General features: G+C 35.6%; 1 protein-coding gene across 1 annotated transcript in view; it reads left to right on the forward strand.

Annotated features, from left to right (window-relative positions):
* The window catches only part of LOC104622585 (nesprin-1-like), a gene marked incomplete at both ends in the record, with an annotated part of 85750 nt that overhangs the window by 26275 nt on the left and 42086 nt on the right, over positions 1–17389 (forward strand). The window contains 11 exons of the mRNA XM_010289419.1: positions 3351–3447; positions 4979–5181; positions 8139–8303; positions 9803–9955; positions 10392–10535; positions 10875–11048; positions 12704–12862; positions 14789–14953; positions 15543–15677; positions 16539–16697; positions 16939–17147. Of these exons, the coding sequence (XP_010287721.1) occupies positions 3351–3447; positions 4979–5181; positions 8139–8303; positions 9803–9955; positions 10392–10535; positions 10875–11048; positions 12704–12862; positions 14789–14953; positions 15543–15677; positions 16539–16697; positions 16939–17147 (1763 nt within the window). The remainder of the gene's footprint in view (positions 1–3350; positions 3448–4978; positions 5182–8138; positions 8304–9802; positions 9956–10391; positions 10536–10874; positions 11049–12703; positions 12863–14788; positions 14954–15542; positions 15678–16538; positions 16698–16938; positions 17148–17389) is intronic.

Genomic DNA, 17389 nt, shown 5'->3' on the forward strand with positions numbered 1-17389 from the left:
GTAGAGATAGAGGAGGTTTTTGGCATGCAGTACCCCACAGTACGTTTTTTTAAAGTCTTCCAGATGAATTAAAAAAAGAAGCTGTCTCAGTGTACCTGTTCAATATACTATAGGGGAGTAATTTTATTCTTTTAAAGACTGGTTTTTCTTCTGCTCAGCATTAGTATATCAAACACACTACTTTATTTCTGTGCTGGAAAGAGATTGCTCCAGCCCTGCATCATCCATCTATCATGTTAAGAAACAGAGGCTATTGACTTAAAAATGCTCATTGATATGTTCCCTTTCAGTCTTCTTCTGCTTGTTAAATCCACACTTGCAGTGCCAAGTGTCTGGTAAATCAGTACCACTGCTGCGCTTCTACATTAGGGCATAAGGGATTCTTTCAAAAGCAGGGCCTGGCTAAATATTTTCCCTCCCTTCTATCTAATCCATGTGAGCAAAATTCCACAGGAAAATTCAGTTTGGAAAGAATTCACACAGTTATAGAAGCATTCAGAGCCAAGGACACTGTGTAGAGGAAGTTATTGATGCCCCCACAGCCTCATAGTTTTTATTACTTTGGAAGAAAACTTAAAACGCAATAAAGTTCTTCTACGAAGTGAGAATTGAAGACCTGTTCACACTTTTCCCTTTCTACATTTAACCTTTAGCAGTTAGGGACACATAAAATTTCAGGCATTAAACCTTGTTTTAGACAAACTGCAAAATTCAGATGTTTGTTTAAAATAACATAGTTTGCTAGAGTGATGTGTGATAGCTAGGAGCTATAGTCCATTTGTATACTCTGTAAGACTGTCACAAAAACTGCTAAAAGATGACAAGGGCAATAATGAGGAAGTGGATCACTTGACTTTTGGGTTATTATTTTATATCACTTTCTTATTTTTTGCTTTAAAATGAATATTAAGTGGTGAATTTGTATGTTATTTTGCGATTGCCTTAATTATTCTTGTCCTTCAGACCGCTATTGCCGAGATAGTCGTTAAGGGAAAGAAAATGCTTCCTTGCATCTATTATGAAACTACATCACATCAAAATGAGGAAATTGGGACAAGAAATAGAGCTCAGTTTCATTCCTGGTGGCCTTGACTTCTGGCTCCTTTCAGGTGTCCAATGATGGAAAGAGACTTTATTTGCTTTGGCTTACCTGGAAGCAATTTTCTAGGACCAGGAGCCAAGTGTTTCTGTTCCAGTAAATTAGGAGTCTTATGTAGGAAAGCTGTAGTCAGTACCTTATAATCAGTGACTATATTAGTGGAGATAAAAATGTAAGTTTGTCTGCCAAAGCAGACTGAGCAATGTCAGTATTCTAGGAATATGCGTAGTTGGGATCTGGATAGAACATATGCCTGGAAAAAGATTTATGTGTTATTATTTTTATTAGCTTAAAAATAAAAGTGGTCATTGTTACTTTATTGCATCTTCTTTTCACCTGTCATACACCAGAAGTAAAGGTCAGCAAAAATTGTACATCATCAACCTGAAGGATATACTTTATCAAAGTCTCAGCTGTAATGGAGATACTGGGCACAGTTATCCATGGATTTTAACCCATGGAACTGTGTTTTGCCATTGCTGTATTAGCACTTTTTTAGCACCTTATGCTATATGGATTTGGGAAAGGCTACATATCTTCTTTAAGGGATCTTGTCAGATGGAAGACAATATTAATCAGTAAAATGTCTATATTTAATTTTTGAAAATAATTCCAGTTGCTCTTGAGATCAGTATTATATAAGCTGTTTGATACCGTCTTTTACTTTCTCATATGAAGTGTTGCAGTTTTTGATTCAAGATGAAATGTCTGTGTGTATGGGTTTGGCAAAAGTGAAAGTCAGGAGTTTGTCACAGAATTCATGGTAAAGCATGTAGTTCTTTATACATGCCAGGTATTTTTTTTAACAGTAGAGCAGAGAAAAATTCTGATTGTCCTTGACTTCTAGTTTCCTTGGTTATAAACACTTTTCTAAATTATGTACGAGATAACTGTGTTGATTTGACATAGCAACTGTAAAAGGTTTTAAAATAGAAGATTTTTAGATATATGCTAGCTGGCAGATTGATATTTAAAACTTTTTCATGTTATATAATGTGGGTTGATGAATACACAAAATCTAAGTCCCCTCTTCAAAGTACGTTGAGCTTTGACCTCATTTGAAACCTGGTTTTACCAATATCGCACTAGTACACATAGAATTTTCTCTGTTCTGACATTTCGAAGCTTGTGTACACATGTGAGATGTACTTGCCTTAATTTGTAGATCTGTAATTGAGGAGGCATGAGAGGTAGTATAAGTTACAAAACCATTCCAAAACTCTAGACAAGTACATTAGGTAAGGCAATATAAAAACCCTGTGAAAAGCAGTTTTTTCCTCCCTTTTTAACAGTGGTAACGCAAGATAGAATATGCTTGCATGATATAGAGATATAATTATATATCACATTTAAATGAAGTAACATTTCTGAAAGACATGTAAAAAAAGTCAGTGTCATTTGCCATAAGGGATAAAGAGGCATAAATGATAAAAAGCCATAACTTTGTGACCAAAATATTTCCAGAGAAATTATTCATCACGCTATGACACATTACACAGTAAAACATCACTCATAAAGGAAAAATGCTGTGTCACACTTTGGAAAAGCAGCATCTCTTTGCGCAGTGTTTCCTTAATCTTACTTTTACCAGTTATGAAGGAGGAAAATGAAAACTGAGGGATAAGTCCAATGGTTTTTATCTATTAAAGTGAAACCTGCCTTTCTGCAAAAGCTTAATGCAGGAACAATTTTTAAATTTTAACTGGATTTGATTTTTTATTTTATTTTTATTTTATTTTATTTATTTCATTCATACAGGTGACCACCTGTATGGATGAAATTTTCGCTTTTATTAAAATGATTCCACTTAGATTTCAGTGTCAAACAGTTTCCATTAGGTAACTTTTAAGTTAATTGCTCAGTTTCTGCACACTTTTAGCAAGTCAGCAACTAGCAGACTAACTAAGAACATATTAAATAATCTTTCCATATGCAAAGTAAATAAACTGTATTTATAAAGGGAGACTTTGCTGTACTATTAATTTGAAAAGGTGAAATTTATGATGATATTTGAAATTTATGATGATGATATGTGTCTTTATTTTGATAAATTTTGATAACTTATTATGATGATATATGAAATTTATGATGATAATTTAAATATTATTTTACAATTATGAAAAAACTGAATGGAGGACTAAGGAAGTTAAAAGTTCCTGTCATCACTGTCCTGATGTAATTTCGTGGAAATTCTCCTTATTCTTAATGTCTATCTTTATTTTGTGTTTTGTAATTTTTTTTTTTCTTTCAGTCTGTTATTGAAAACAGTAAGTTCTTTGAGCAGTATGAAGTTACTTACCAGATCTTGAAAAGAGCAGCTGAAATGTATGCCAAAGCAAATGGCTCAGGTAAATGCCTATGTTTCTTTCATCATGGGGACGCAACTTTAATCTCTTTAGACCTAAGTATCCTCTAAAAAGGTTTCCTAATATTTGTTTCTTCCATGCAGCAGAGCTGTATGGCAGTTGCAGTTCATCAGACAGGTTACAGCCTCTGGCAGCAGTTTCACATATTCTCTAGCATGAAGCCATGTGGTACAGAGCAGCCTGTCCTCCTGCTGTTAAAATTCCTTAATCTCTAGAAGAGGGTAGTCGTGTTCAGACTTCCTAATGGGAGAAGTCCTTGCTAACTCCTGGATTGTTTCAGTGTTGTTGATTTGGGCCAAATGTGTGCCAGAGACGAAATTAGGAGTAGGGAAGATCATGTTCTGGTGCCTGGAAATGTTCCCTGGCTTGACTTCATTTACTAGAAAATGACAGATAGAGAGGTGGTCCCAGTATTGTTGTAGTAGTGAAAGCATCCCCTGATTTATTGAAGATTCTTTATTAACTATGAAAACCTATTAGAGGAACCCAAATGATAGTTGAAGTATGGATATACATGAGAAAAATATGTAGCTGATTCAACAGCTGCCTCCTGTAATCCCTGAACGCTGCTGAGTTCAGTGAGAATGCATGAGGGCAATATTTGACCTAGATAGTTGCAGACATGAGATCACTTTAATCTCTGCTGAGGAGGGATGATGTCTGTGGAGCATTGCTGCAGCTACTAAAGTGGTTAGCAGATGTGGAGAGAAAATGGATACCTTTTATTGTTGTGAAATTTAAGTTGATGATGGTGACACTTAAATTTTACAAAAGTAAACATTTTTTACAAGGTATTCTTACAAAGAGTAAAATTAATAGATTCATTCAATGTTATTTAAAAAATCCAATAACAAATTATTTTGTAAAGGGCAGCTACATATGAATTAAAAAATATCACTGCAAATTAGAGGACACCTTAGTTAAAAAATGTTTTTAAAATTATCTTTATTCTGTATGTTTTATGAAGTCTCAGGATTTGCTTGGGTCCTTTTTCTTCACTCTGTTTTTTTTTTTTCTGGAATAAGGACACACTTGTTCCTTTATTGCCATGAGGGAAATACTGAAAATTAAATGTCAAAAATTAGCAGCAGTTTGGTTTCAAAGTCAGTGGAAGGAAGATCAGAATTTCATTCAGTATTCTTCAATACAGACATAATATGTGTTTGTACATTACACATCTCTATTATTTTCTGCTTTTTTCAGGAAACTTTCTCTCTTGGTTTCTTTTATTACAGATTAGAAATGAACACCGCACTGAATATGCAGTGTGACTGTTTTAATATAGCATTCATTTTATGTACTTTCCTTAGTCTTTAATTCACAGGTTTAATTTCTCAGTGGTAATTGTGCACCAAAATTGGCCTGTGAACTGAGCATATGTATATAAATCCTACTGAAATAGAAGTTGCAATAAAATGTAATTCCCTGATGAGGATGGATAAACATAACATAAAATTAAGCTTTACAGAAATAATAATGAACCAAAATAATCAATGTCTTTCCTATATCTCAGTGGAAGAAGTTGAGAATGTGATGAAGTTCATGAATGAAACAACAGCACAGTGGAGGAATCTCTCAGTAGAGGTGAGAAGTGTAAGAAGCATGTTGGAAGAAGTAATTGCTAATTGGGACAGATACAGCAGCACTGTGGCAGGTCTACAAGCTTGGCTGGAAGATGCTGAAAAAATGCTGAATCAGCCTGAACATTCTAAAAAGGTATGCACTAATAGCGTATGTATCTGGCTGTTTTGTAAATTATGAAACGTGGGATATGTTTTTATATTTGCTTAGGCTGTTTTTCAAAATGTCATGCAGGAAAGATTTCAGTTTGTGGTAATACTGTCTACATTCATCGTAGGTATTCCAATGTTTGCACATATAGTGTATACAGACATAGACATATATACACACAATGAAGGAAGGCATCATCTGTGATAACATGCTTAGAGGCATCTTTGACATAAATATAGGGCAGCAGTATTGCTCAAAGATAGGAATATTACATGATTGACTCAAAGGCAAGACCTTAAGGTTAAAGACCTTAATACCACACAGTGCATAGTCATGTGTTGCGTATAAAGACACTTAAAGACAATAATTTTTTCTACTGATTTCTCTACCATATAGATGACAGATTTCAATATTAGTTGCCTTCACAAGACAACATTATTAATATGTGTTGTTATGTTTGATGGGTAATTAATCCATTTCCCTGGCATTTTAGAATTCTTTTATACAGTTCCTTTTGGGGACCTGCAGTCATAAAGATAGTTTTGCTGTCTTTCTTTTCCTGTTAATTCTGTAATATTGGAGTACTGAAACACTAAGATTTGTGTTTGAGAAACTTCAATAATGATCCAGACTGACTTGAGCAATACTGCATTTAATAGGTGCTATGTTTTCACCCGATCCCAACACAGCAGCTATACAGCTGTTGACACCAAAGTATGGTTTTCATAGGTTGTAAGATGTCACACTGACATCAGGACAGGAATGAACATTTCATGTTACATGAAAGAATAGTTTAATTTTTGATAAAAGTTTGTTAATTTAAATTGATGTAAAAGAATGGAATATACTTTTTAAATAAAAATAAACCTGTGAAAAGGATTCAATAGTCTGGCATAATGTAAATACCAATAGTTATTATTACTGAGCAGGAAGGATGACCTCAGCTGATCAGATTGATCTTAGCTCCTTGTGTATGTTTTATGTAAGTAACTTGGCAGTGCTTAAAATGAAACAGTCTTATATCCATATATATGTATAAAATCAAAATATTTACTTTTGTGATCAGTTTTATTACTTTACCTTTAAAGATGTACAAAGAAGAAATCTGAACATATCCATACAGTATATACTTGCTTCTGATTTCTAACCTAAATCCAAGAAGTACTTCTTACCATTCTGATACATTAAGAGTTTCGAAAAGCTTTGTTGAAAACCTTAGACATGAAAGCATTATTCTTTCCAAAATTTCTTCTTAAAATTATATTGGCTCAAAACTGTTAAAGATTATTGAGAGGTAACATAATCTGCCTGTAGACTGAGACATATTTTAAAAGTTACTTCTGCTATTACTGTTGAGTCTAGCACTCCACAGCAATAATGTTCACTTAGATAGTTCCAAGGATAGTTCTGTTTTAGCAGTTTTAAAATTTGGTTATTAAAACCAAAAGCAATACTTCTGCTGGTTAGACAATTAATAGTCATACAGCCATCAGCACAAGCATCTGGAATCCCAGGTGAAAGGTGGTAACTATTGCTTGGCATATGGCATAAAACTTTTTTAAACATTTCAAAATGCTTGTTCTATAAACCCACAAATATATTAGTAATATGATACAAAGATTTGATTGATACTCACTTGCAAACCCTACCTGCATTACTAAAACCCAGCATATTGCATCCTAGGCAAAGACAGCAGTAGCCCCTTACCGTGCTGTCATGCTTTCTTCTTCTTTCTGTTATCTCTATGATTTCGAGACCAGCTAGTACCACTGTTCTTTTTGCAAAAGAAAGTGGCTTGTTGGCTTTTGCATTCATTTCTGTTTTCAGAACCTGTAGCCCAAAAGATCTTGCAAAAAAGATCAGTATGCACTTGAATTTTTCTACCACAAAGTACTAGAAATTTAGCAGTAAATGTATGTCCTGGTTTCAGCAAGGATAGAGCTGGTTTTCTTCACAGAAGCTAGTGTGAGGTTGTGTTTTGGATTTAGGATGAGAAACTGTTGATAACGTGCTGACGTTTTGGGTTGTTGCTGAGCAGTCAAGGACAGTCCAGCTTCTCGTGCTGGCCTGCCAGCGAGCAGGCTGGGGATGCACGGGGAGCTGGGAGGGGACACGGCTGGGACAGCTGACCCAGGCTGGCCAAAGAGATATTCCCCACCATACGACGTCCTGCCCAGTACATAAACTGGAGTTGGCCGGGGGGCAGGAATCGCTGCTCGGGGACGGGCTGTCAATCGCCAGGTGGTGAGCAATCGCTGTATTGGGCATCACTCGTTCTTGTACATTCCTTTGTCGATATTATTATTGTTGTTATCATTGTTGTTTCCTTCTCTCTTGTTGTCCTATTAATCTGTTTTTATCTCAGCCCATGAGTTTTTTCCCAATTCTCTCCCCCATCCCACTGGGGAGAGGGGAGTGAGTGAGCAGCTGCGTGGTGCTTAGTTGCCAGCTGGGGCTAAACCATGACAATGTATTAATGAAGAAACCTTCTAAAATTCCTTCATTTACTTGTAGTACCTCTTAAGCACTTCCCATCATAACCTTGTAAACTATGCTCTCCCACACCTTTCTTCAACAGCTGTATCCAAAGGGTATCAGAGGGCTTCTAGATCTTATAAGGGGACTTCCTTTAAAAAGAGCTGCGTTGTTTTAATTGAGAATGAGGTGTGCTTCACGATACCTTCCAAACTTGTCCAAATTTTATACATGCTTTAGGTGGGCTTCTGAAATGGAGAGACTCCCCAGCAGGGTCTGAGAAAGATAATGGTTTGTGGGAGTAAGTGTGCAGGAGCAAGGACATGAGTAGTTTACTCCATCTGCTTTTTCCTTCTTGACCATTGGAGAACTGACCAGTGCCAGATTCAGTAGACTAATAAACAGATACACAAGACAGACAAAGAATAATTGTAAAGGTTTCAGAAAGCTGTTTTCATTTTCTTCAGGATTTCTTCCGGCACTTACCTCATTGGATCCAACAGCACACAGCCATGAATGATGCTGGTAATTTTCTGATTGAAACATGTGATGAAACCATTTCCAGAGACCTTAAACAGCAGCTTCTGTTACTAAATGGAAGATGGAGAGAATTGTTTATGCAAGTTAAGCAGGTATGTGTTTTTGCTGTTGTTACTTTTAAGTATTTACTTTGTCATTTCCATTCAAGCAAGACATTTGCCCCACTGGCAGGACTATAGAACAATTTACTAAGTGCCTAACTGTTCATCATTATTTAAATTAGAAATTAATCCCTGACAGCAGTTTATTTTATTGGGGCTTCTCCTTTGTCTACCTTTCTGGTTATACATAAGATTTTTATTTTCATTTTTAGACATTTTCAGCTATTATAAGCTGTAGTTTTTCTTTATGGTCTTCTGTCTTGATACAATGAGTATTATTTATGCATATGTTCTTCAAAGAAAATGACTGGGTTTAAGTAGCTATTGTCATTGTAAATGTTCTGTAAAACTAAACAGTGAAAATGGTAAAAGTTAATATTTTCACTACTCTTTAATGAAAGTTGCATTCAATTATAGTACTGCAACCATAATGAGGTACAATACAAGCTAATTAACTAAATGTTTTCCCCAAATTGGTCAGACATTACTTCTACCTTGTGTACAAGGAGGCACTGACAGTAAATGAAAAAACTAGCCTTTATCTCATGGAAGAGATTCACCTAATTCAAAAAGAATTTTTGTTTCTATATTTGCTCTTTAAAAAGCAAAGAGAAGATGTGAGCTAAATTGCACAGAAGTATTGCACACCTCATAAACATGTTACAAAATATCTTTGCTATACTCATTATACATCTAATGATATTTTCCCCTCCCAGTGATTTTAAATAGCAGTTGCCTATTTGAAGACGCTGAATCTATTTTCTTTACTGGCATGATTATTTCCAGTGCAGTCAAGTTAAAAGGAAAAGCAAATAATGATTTCCCCTTTTTTATTCTAACTTTTCCAAACTGTTGACTAGAATGTCCTCAAGCTTTATTTGTTGATGATACTTAGGGTGATTCACTGTGGAAACAGTACTGCCCGGGATGTAAATGTCTCTTCCCCTTCTTATGCACCTTCTTTCATGTGCCATCTATGTGTTTTTTCTTACCGGCTTTTCACCATTTCTGTCATATAGCTCTTTCCACTTTCTAAGACCTGTGTTTCTTTTTCCTCCAGACAGCAGTTCTTGTATGGAAATTTCCCTTATCCTTCAGCTTTTCTAGGCTTTTCATGTTTTATTCTCTTTGCTGAATTTTCAAAATTGATACTGTAGGTAATGAGAAATGAATTGAGTTCTTGATTCTAGGTTAGAAACAAATGAGAGTCTGGTGTTCTCCAAATGATCCACACCTTAAAAAAGGCTGACCTTGTGTATGAATGTTGTTCTTTTTAGTATCACCACTACTGAAACTAATGCAGGCAATTAGTGTCTAACTAATTTAGTAGATTAGTTTCCATTATTTTGTATTTTGTTTAATACAATTTTTCCGACAAATAATTGGATGGAAAAAATTATAATTCTCTTAAGTTCATTACTTAATTGTCAGATATCTCATTTGGGCTGGTTATTTTTTTCTTTGTTTCTTTTTACTTTACATTTTCTTAGTATGCTCGAGCAGATGAACTGGACAAAATGAGGAATGAATATTTGGATGGTGTTGCCCATTTGACAGCTTTTATTGATGGAAGCAATAGGAAATTTTCAGTCCCTTTAGAAGTGTCCTTCCTTGATGTCAAAATGTTTGTACAAGATTTAGAAGTAAGTCTCTTCCTTCCATGCCTTTCTTTCTCCTTCATAATAGAGAAACTTGTAGCTATTTAATTCTGAGAGTGTAAAATTATTTTAGTATACATTTCCATTATTGCTATTTTTTTAACAGTGGTGGCTTTTTGTATAATTTCTCCTATAGCTAAAATAAATCATTGTATTCTGAGTGACATTTCTAGAGCACATTTCCAAAACACTGTCCCACTGGATAGTTCTTTCTCTGTAGTTCCAAATCACGTTCAGATGAGCTGGCTGATAAGCTTTGGCACAGTTTTCGTGCATTTGAAATATGAACCAGTATTCACTAAAATCAGCAATGAAAACAATTGATTATTAGAATATATATCTTTTACCTCTTGAGAACAGACTTGTATCTCCCATGAATGCATAAATGCTGTTGAAAAATTTTTTTAAATACTTGTTTCAGAATATTAAGCAGAAATTGCCTGCGATGGAAGCTCAGTACAAAATGGTTACAAGAACAGTGCAACTTGTTACAAAAGAAGTTTCCCAAGAGGAAGTTAATGAAATGCTTGGAACTTTGACAAGGATCAAAGAGCAGCTGAGCAAGGTTGCAGAATACTTTTTGTACTACACATGTTGACCATTGAACTAATAAATAGTAAGCTCCCCTACACATAAATGCTCAGATATATGTATTTAAGCAAGCATATAGTTATAGTAACAATAGATTGATTCAGGGTGGAGAACATGTTACTTCTTTTACAGACTTTAAGACTATCATCCTTAAATTTAATATTCTTTTCTTTAGACAGTAATACAGAATCAGGATTGATCTATTTTTAAAAAGGCAGGTAGCAACTATATAAACTCACATGCAGAGGAAGCTGCTATTTATTGAATTTTACAACTTTTTTTAATAACTATTTTTCTTTAAAATGGCCAAAAGGTTAAGGAGTATTCCTGTGCCCTGCTGTATGAATGCCAGCATCTGCTGTCTCCACTGGAAGAACTGGAGAAACAAATCACACATTTTTATGAATCTCTTGAAAAAGTCAATGAAATAATTTCTATCCTGGATCCTGAAGCACAACCTACAACTGTTCTTAAACAAAAAGCCCAAGTAAGTTTCAAAAATATCTTACAAAGATCTGCTGCCTCTGAGTATTTACCAATAGCTTTCTAGGAATTTGGATTGCAACTCAGAAAGCCGAGCAAATGTTTCTTCATATTCAGGTAACCAACATAGCCTGTCCTAAAGTCAGCTAGGCATAAACATACAAAGACTGAAACTTGTGTTCCCTCCTAGTGACCATGGATTCAATTCAAGGCGTAAATATAAGACTTTTTTTTTTTAATCTCATGGAAATTGGACAGAAGTAGCAGAAATACATGATCAGGAACTTTCCTAGGTTCTCTTGGAAAATTATTGAAGTTTCTTAAAAGATTGGAAGTGGTTTCTTTGAAGTGCATTGTAGTTTTCTACCTCACCAATAAACTTTTCATTCTAGAGGAATTCAGAGCTAGTCAGAACTCACTTGGAAAGGTAAATGAAAATACGAGGCTCTTATGTAGAATTGGTGTTTATCCTTGTGTATGTGTGGTATATAGCCTAGAAATTGTCCCTCAAAATTGATGTACATATTTCATTACAGTCAGATTTGACAGGTAATATACTCAAATGGATTTTTCATGGGAAACTGAAGTCTTTCAAAGCCATTTAGAGTAGTCCCTTGGGAAAAAAAAATTGGAACAAAAAGTTTTAATTTCATGTGTGGGTGTGCACATACATAAAAATTAGTTCAAGCCTATAATGACTCTGGAGATTGGCCCAATAATTCCACAAGAAGGGTCTTCTCTTCAAGTGACTTCAAGCTTTGATTGTATTTTGGTAAAAAATGACCTGGTAAGCTTGAATCAAGCCAGTCCATTTATCTTCCCAAGTAAATCCTCTTTATGAACACCAGCTGATTCATGTGTCCAACCTGCAGGTTAAGGAGCGGCTCATAAGAGTGCTCTTTTCCTCTGCTTCTGAAGGTTAACCTGCCCCAGAATATAAAAAAATGTCACTATAAAAAGACATGTATCCTCTGCAGTTATTTGCCAACCAAGAAACCAAAATCTCCTCAGTTGTATGGAGGGTTGCTGGTTTCTGCTGATCAGAGAGTAAACAGATTTGTGCTAAGGAATACAGTGTTCCTTCAGCAGAACAGTTTCCTCACCGCAGGATTTTTTAAACCTTTTTTTCAGCCTGTGCGACTTCATGCATGTTTTCTTGTCTCTATTTTTTTTTTAAAGTAGAATTCTCACTACTTAATGCCATTTGTAGTGAAATCTGAATCTCATAGCTGACAGGAAAGATTAATTTGTTGAAAGGCAAGAAAGGTTAACATGTCAACCTGCTACTGAGAGCTGTCATGTCTATTGTTTTCACTGCTGCCTACTTACAATTATACAATAAATATAGACATCCCATAAAATTAAATCATAGAATAATGTATTGCCCTGCATTCTCTAAAAGTATGCGAAAGGCTTGGGTACATGTCTCTGTCTTTTTTTATAGATAGCTAGAGCTCTATTTGGGTACAGGACTCTGCATACAAGCAGAAAATTGTGTGGTCTGTGTTATTCCATATAACATGTTGTGTAGTCTATTTGTCGTGATGCTTTGACCTCATCCCTTTTGTTCTTATTGTCAAAAAATATCTTCCTGTTATTTTCCCAAACTTTTCTCTCCTTTGTTCCTGGCCAGGGTGGATATATTTTTTTTTCTTTCAGGATTTGGTAGCTTATCAAGAAAACTGCAAGAAAGATTTGTCCTTGATTGAGAGAAATAGTCAGAGTATTTTGCAGCGTGTGGCTTCGAGTGAAGTGCTACAGCATTTCCATCAGTCAACATTTCAAAAGAAAGTTACACAAGTTCAGATTACTTTTCAGGTAATTATGTCATACCTTGGTGCATATCTTGTTCGTATGCAGCTGATCGATCCTACTGTAGCTCCATTTCATCACTTTGTGGCTACTGTCAAAGAGAGCTCTTCTCTCTGGTTTCAAGTTATTAACTAAGGATTTGTCTGTATTAGGTAATAAGTGGTTAGGGGACTGACAGTCATGTTCTCCATGCAGTTATTCAGAGGTGAGCCTGCCCCAGAGGAATTTGGGATTTAAGGAGAACTTTCACACATCTCAGGCTCCTTTGGAACAAGGAACCTGAAATCTACCTGTTAGGGCTGCACTGTTTTTTGTTTCTCCTGAGTTTGTTATTTTGGCTAATTATTTGCTCCTATATTCCCATACATCCCCTTTCACACAAAGCATGGAAGATGGAAACTTTTGCAAATGCTACTATAGCTGACCTTTGTATTTCCTCAGAAAATGCAGTGGATTGTGAATATACAAAGTTGCAAACTTGTATTTGCATTTGTTATTGTAAAGATGTCTACTTTGGGCTATAATCCCCCTTTACCTATAAAGCTCTGTATTGTTATCAGCCACGTTGACATTTTCGGGGCTATTCAGCCGCAGTCTAGCCCCACTCTAGCATGAAATTAGCCATTATCTTGAAATCAGACCTCTGGATCTTGGGTTTTATTAGATTTGTTTTCAGGCAATTATTGTTCACTATAAAGCTATTTTAAGCTACAGAAAACTACCTATCAGTAAAGAGCTGACTCTGAGAGGTGGATTTCAAAATTTATGTTGGATTTTGTGGGTTGTACTTAAAGATCAGTGAGTTTTGATTTACAATTTAGAAATCATTCTTAAAGTTTAGCTTATAGCAACAGAAGCAAGTTGTAGCTTGGTAAATTTACCATGTTAAAAATTCTGTTTCTATAAAGATGGATGGTGATTTATCTCTCTTTGTGTTAAAAAATAAACATATGAAACGTGGTATAACCATACAAAATGTGGCATACCCAGGGTTAAAATATTTATGGATCTGGAAACTGACATTTTCTCATGTAAAGAATACATTCCTATATAATTCTACTATTATACACAATTTTTTATCAGGAACCTTTAAAAAGGCTTAGCAAGGTGCTTAAGTTCAGAACTACAGATTTGATTACCACCTTGGGTAAAATCATTGCAATTCCTTAGACTCAGGTTTGTAATCAGTGAGGATGGTAAAGTGTATGGTTAGTAAACAGTGTTGGAATTACCTTGCTGTGGTTGAACTGGTGAAATGTTCATTTCTCCTGGCAAATTTTGTTACTTGCTTATGAATTGTAAAACTGGATAATGCAGTACACTGGGACAGACTACAAAGCAGAATAATGAAGAGCTATGGCTAAGGTTTCAAAACGAGGATTTCAGAGTAGGAACTAAACCACAAAATTTGCTGTCTCTTTTAAGCAGCTTTCTACCTGGTTGCCTATCTGGCCTACTAGTGTGATAATTGTCCAAACCTCCTCCAGGTCAGAAGACCTGTAGCATGGAACTGGCTGGATCCATAGGTCAAACCGCCTTCATGAAGAGTCATGTTGGAGGAGGTAGCCTGCTACTAGGAAAAACAGAATGGCAAGCTTTGAGCCATACCAGGCACTTTACATTTGAAAGCAGGCTTTAGGAAAGAAACACTAGCCAAATGGCAGAGGCATTCTGAAGGTATCAGAGACATCTATGTTAGATAGGTACCCAGTTTTACTTGAATGAAGGATGACATTAGCATGAGCCTTATATATAAGTATTAAAGTATTAAAAATTGGAAAAATGGGAGCAAGAAAGGGAGAAGGGCTTGTGAACAGCATATATTTGAAAGAGTGACACCAATCAAATGCATTTTTTGTAAGATCATGGTAAAAAAGGGCTAATAAAAATCAGTGAGAAAGTGCCAGCTCATTTTCTTTGCTTATAACTCAGAATATGGTCAGGAAAGCTGGTGACTGGAGAAAAAACATAGAAGCAAATAGCCGTTTGATGAAGAAATTTGAGGAGTCTAGAGCAGAACTGGAGAAAGTAATACAGATTGCCAATTGTTGCTTAAAAGAAAAAGGAAATCCTGAAGAACTTCTCAGGAAACATAGCGTGAGTAAATTCTCTGACCTTCCTCATAGAAATCTTTGAGTGCATGACATACAAGTGAAAAGCCTACTTAATTTTAAAATTTATGTGGACTTCTTTTGGATATAGAAGTTATACAGATCAGGTCAAACCAAAGTTAAGATTGAAAAAACAAAAGGAGAAAAGATCACCCCTCTTACTGATGAATTTAAGCAACTGGAAGGTGAAGAGTGAAGACTCCCTAGAAATTAGGGTTGGTTTTGCCAGTAGAACCATTGGGAGTGAGGCCACCACATTTTGCCAGTCTCACACATCCACTGCTTTGCTTTTCAGATGGGTATCTGTGTCTGTATTATGACCATTACTTACGCATGTAGCTTGAAAATGTAATCTTGTTAAAATACCATCTCAGTATACTGGCCAAGAATAAATTAGTTTGCTGGACTTTAAATAGCTAGAAATAGTTCTTTCCTTAGCTCAAACTTCAGTTCTTCAATTCAGCAGAAGTAACCTTGAAACTTACAGAGTGTGTTAGGGAACTTCGTGTTGGCAGGTTAGCATATCAATAACCAGCTTCATCTTCTCACCTTCTCACTTTCCACCTCAACTTCAGGAATTCTTTAATCAGTTGGATCAGAGAGTCCTAAATGCCTTTCTGAAAGCATGCGATGAACTTACTGACATCCTCCCAGAACAAGAGCAACACAACCTGCAGGAAGCTGTGAGAAAACTCCATAGGCAGTGGAAGGTTAGTGACATTGAATGATATCTCTGGAAATTTTAAGTCTTAACTTTGGAATGTTTCTGCATTACCTATATGTTGAAAAATTTTAAAATTAAAAAAAAAAAGTCTTATTCGGCTTTCTGTAAAATTGGAAAAAAATATGTATTTTACAACATTAGATACAGTTACACCTGCAAATACCCTCTTGAAAGCCCTGTTAAGTGGCCAAAAGTCCACTTAAATGGAAATATGAGAAATTAATTATGAAACCTTAATTTCTGCCCCTACGTACATCTGTAATGATACCTATGTTAAGAATATTTGTTAAGAATAGGTGCTAGTTTTTCTTATTTTATGCTGATGTTGGATGATTGCAGTAACTTTCCCAAACTTAATAAAACAAATTTGTATGAGATCAGGCTATCAGTTTAAATTGCATCTTCTGCCAAAGGTTCTAACAACTGAACAAACATTGCTGAGTAAGCTATGGAATTTTTTGCCTGTTACAGCATGTTGCAGGTCAAAGCTGGAGTGATGGATGAGTGCTTTCTTACTAGCGTGCAAGTGGGAACATCTGGAAGTACTTGTGAATATAGTTTCACTATTATCATTTGCTTTATTATTTTATACAGGAAATGTTTTGTATATCTTGCCAAGAATCAAGATGTCTCTGTCACGTGCCTTATGCATGCATATTGTGTTCCCCTAAAACTTAGGACCTTATGATATATCTAAGAGATATTGGTAACAGAGTTGCTTTATATACTTAAATGAATACGCTCTACATTAGCAGTTTTTAGTAATTTATTTGTAGTAACATCACACTGAGGTAATGGGAGCAGTGTTTTATCTCTGTGCTTGTTTATTGCCCCTGTGGATGTGTAGGATCTTCAAATGGAAGCCCCATATCATTTGATCCACTTGAAGATTGAAGTACAGAAAAGCAAGTTCCTGGTCACAGTAGAAGAGTGCAAAGCTGAACTAGCTCGACAGAACAAGGTGTTATCAAGAGAAAGCAATGAAAGGATGATCGAGGAACACATGGTATGAATTATATGCCACCACGTGGGCATTTACAGAAATACATTTCCATGTCAATAATAAACAGAAGGTCTGACCAACTCTTAAGCCACCAAACACTGTGCACAACCAAACCAGATCAATCCTTGGAGACTAACAAAAATTTCATTTGAGCTTAGTACAGTATATAAAAAATATATAGATATGCATTGTGATTTCTGCCAATTTATGTTTTTATTGAATTTTCTGCTTTGTCTCCCATCAGTTGTTCTTTGGTGACAAGGGACCTTACCAGCTGTGTGAGAAAAGGCTACAACGGATTGAAGAACTGTGCCAAAAACTGCCAGTTTCTGATCCAGTGAGGGCTACATTGGAAAGCAGCCAACGAATCCTGAAGGAGCTCAAATCCCAGATAGATAGCACATACGTAAAGCTAACAGAGCACTCGGACGCCTGGAATGGTTATAAGAACAGGTGTCAGCTCAATTGCTATCTGGGTCTCGTAGAGCCTTATGTATGGTCACTCCTCTAAATGTTGTCATAGATCAGTACCATGTAAAGAATGCTACTGTGTTGTTAGCTTCAAATAGAAAAACATACTTTACATAGTAATTCCACAAAGCATAGTGTGGTTTTGAGTTTTTTATAATTTTTGGCTTAAATTTAAGAGATTACCATTTGGTGGTGGCAATTTTTTTCTAACTTTTTTCCTTGTG

The sequence above is a fragment of the Phaethon lepturus genome, unplaced genomic scaffold, assembly GCF_000687285.1.
Source record: "Phaethon lepturus isolate BGI_N335 unplaced genomic scaffold, ASM68728v1 scaffold4466, whole genome shotgun sequence".
Lineage (NCBI taxonomy): Eukaryota > Metazoa > Chordata > Aves > Phaethontiformes > Phaethontidae > Phaethon > Phaethon lepturus.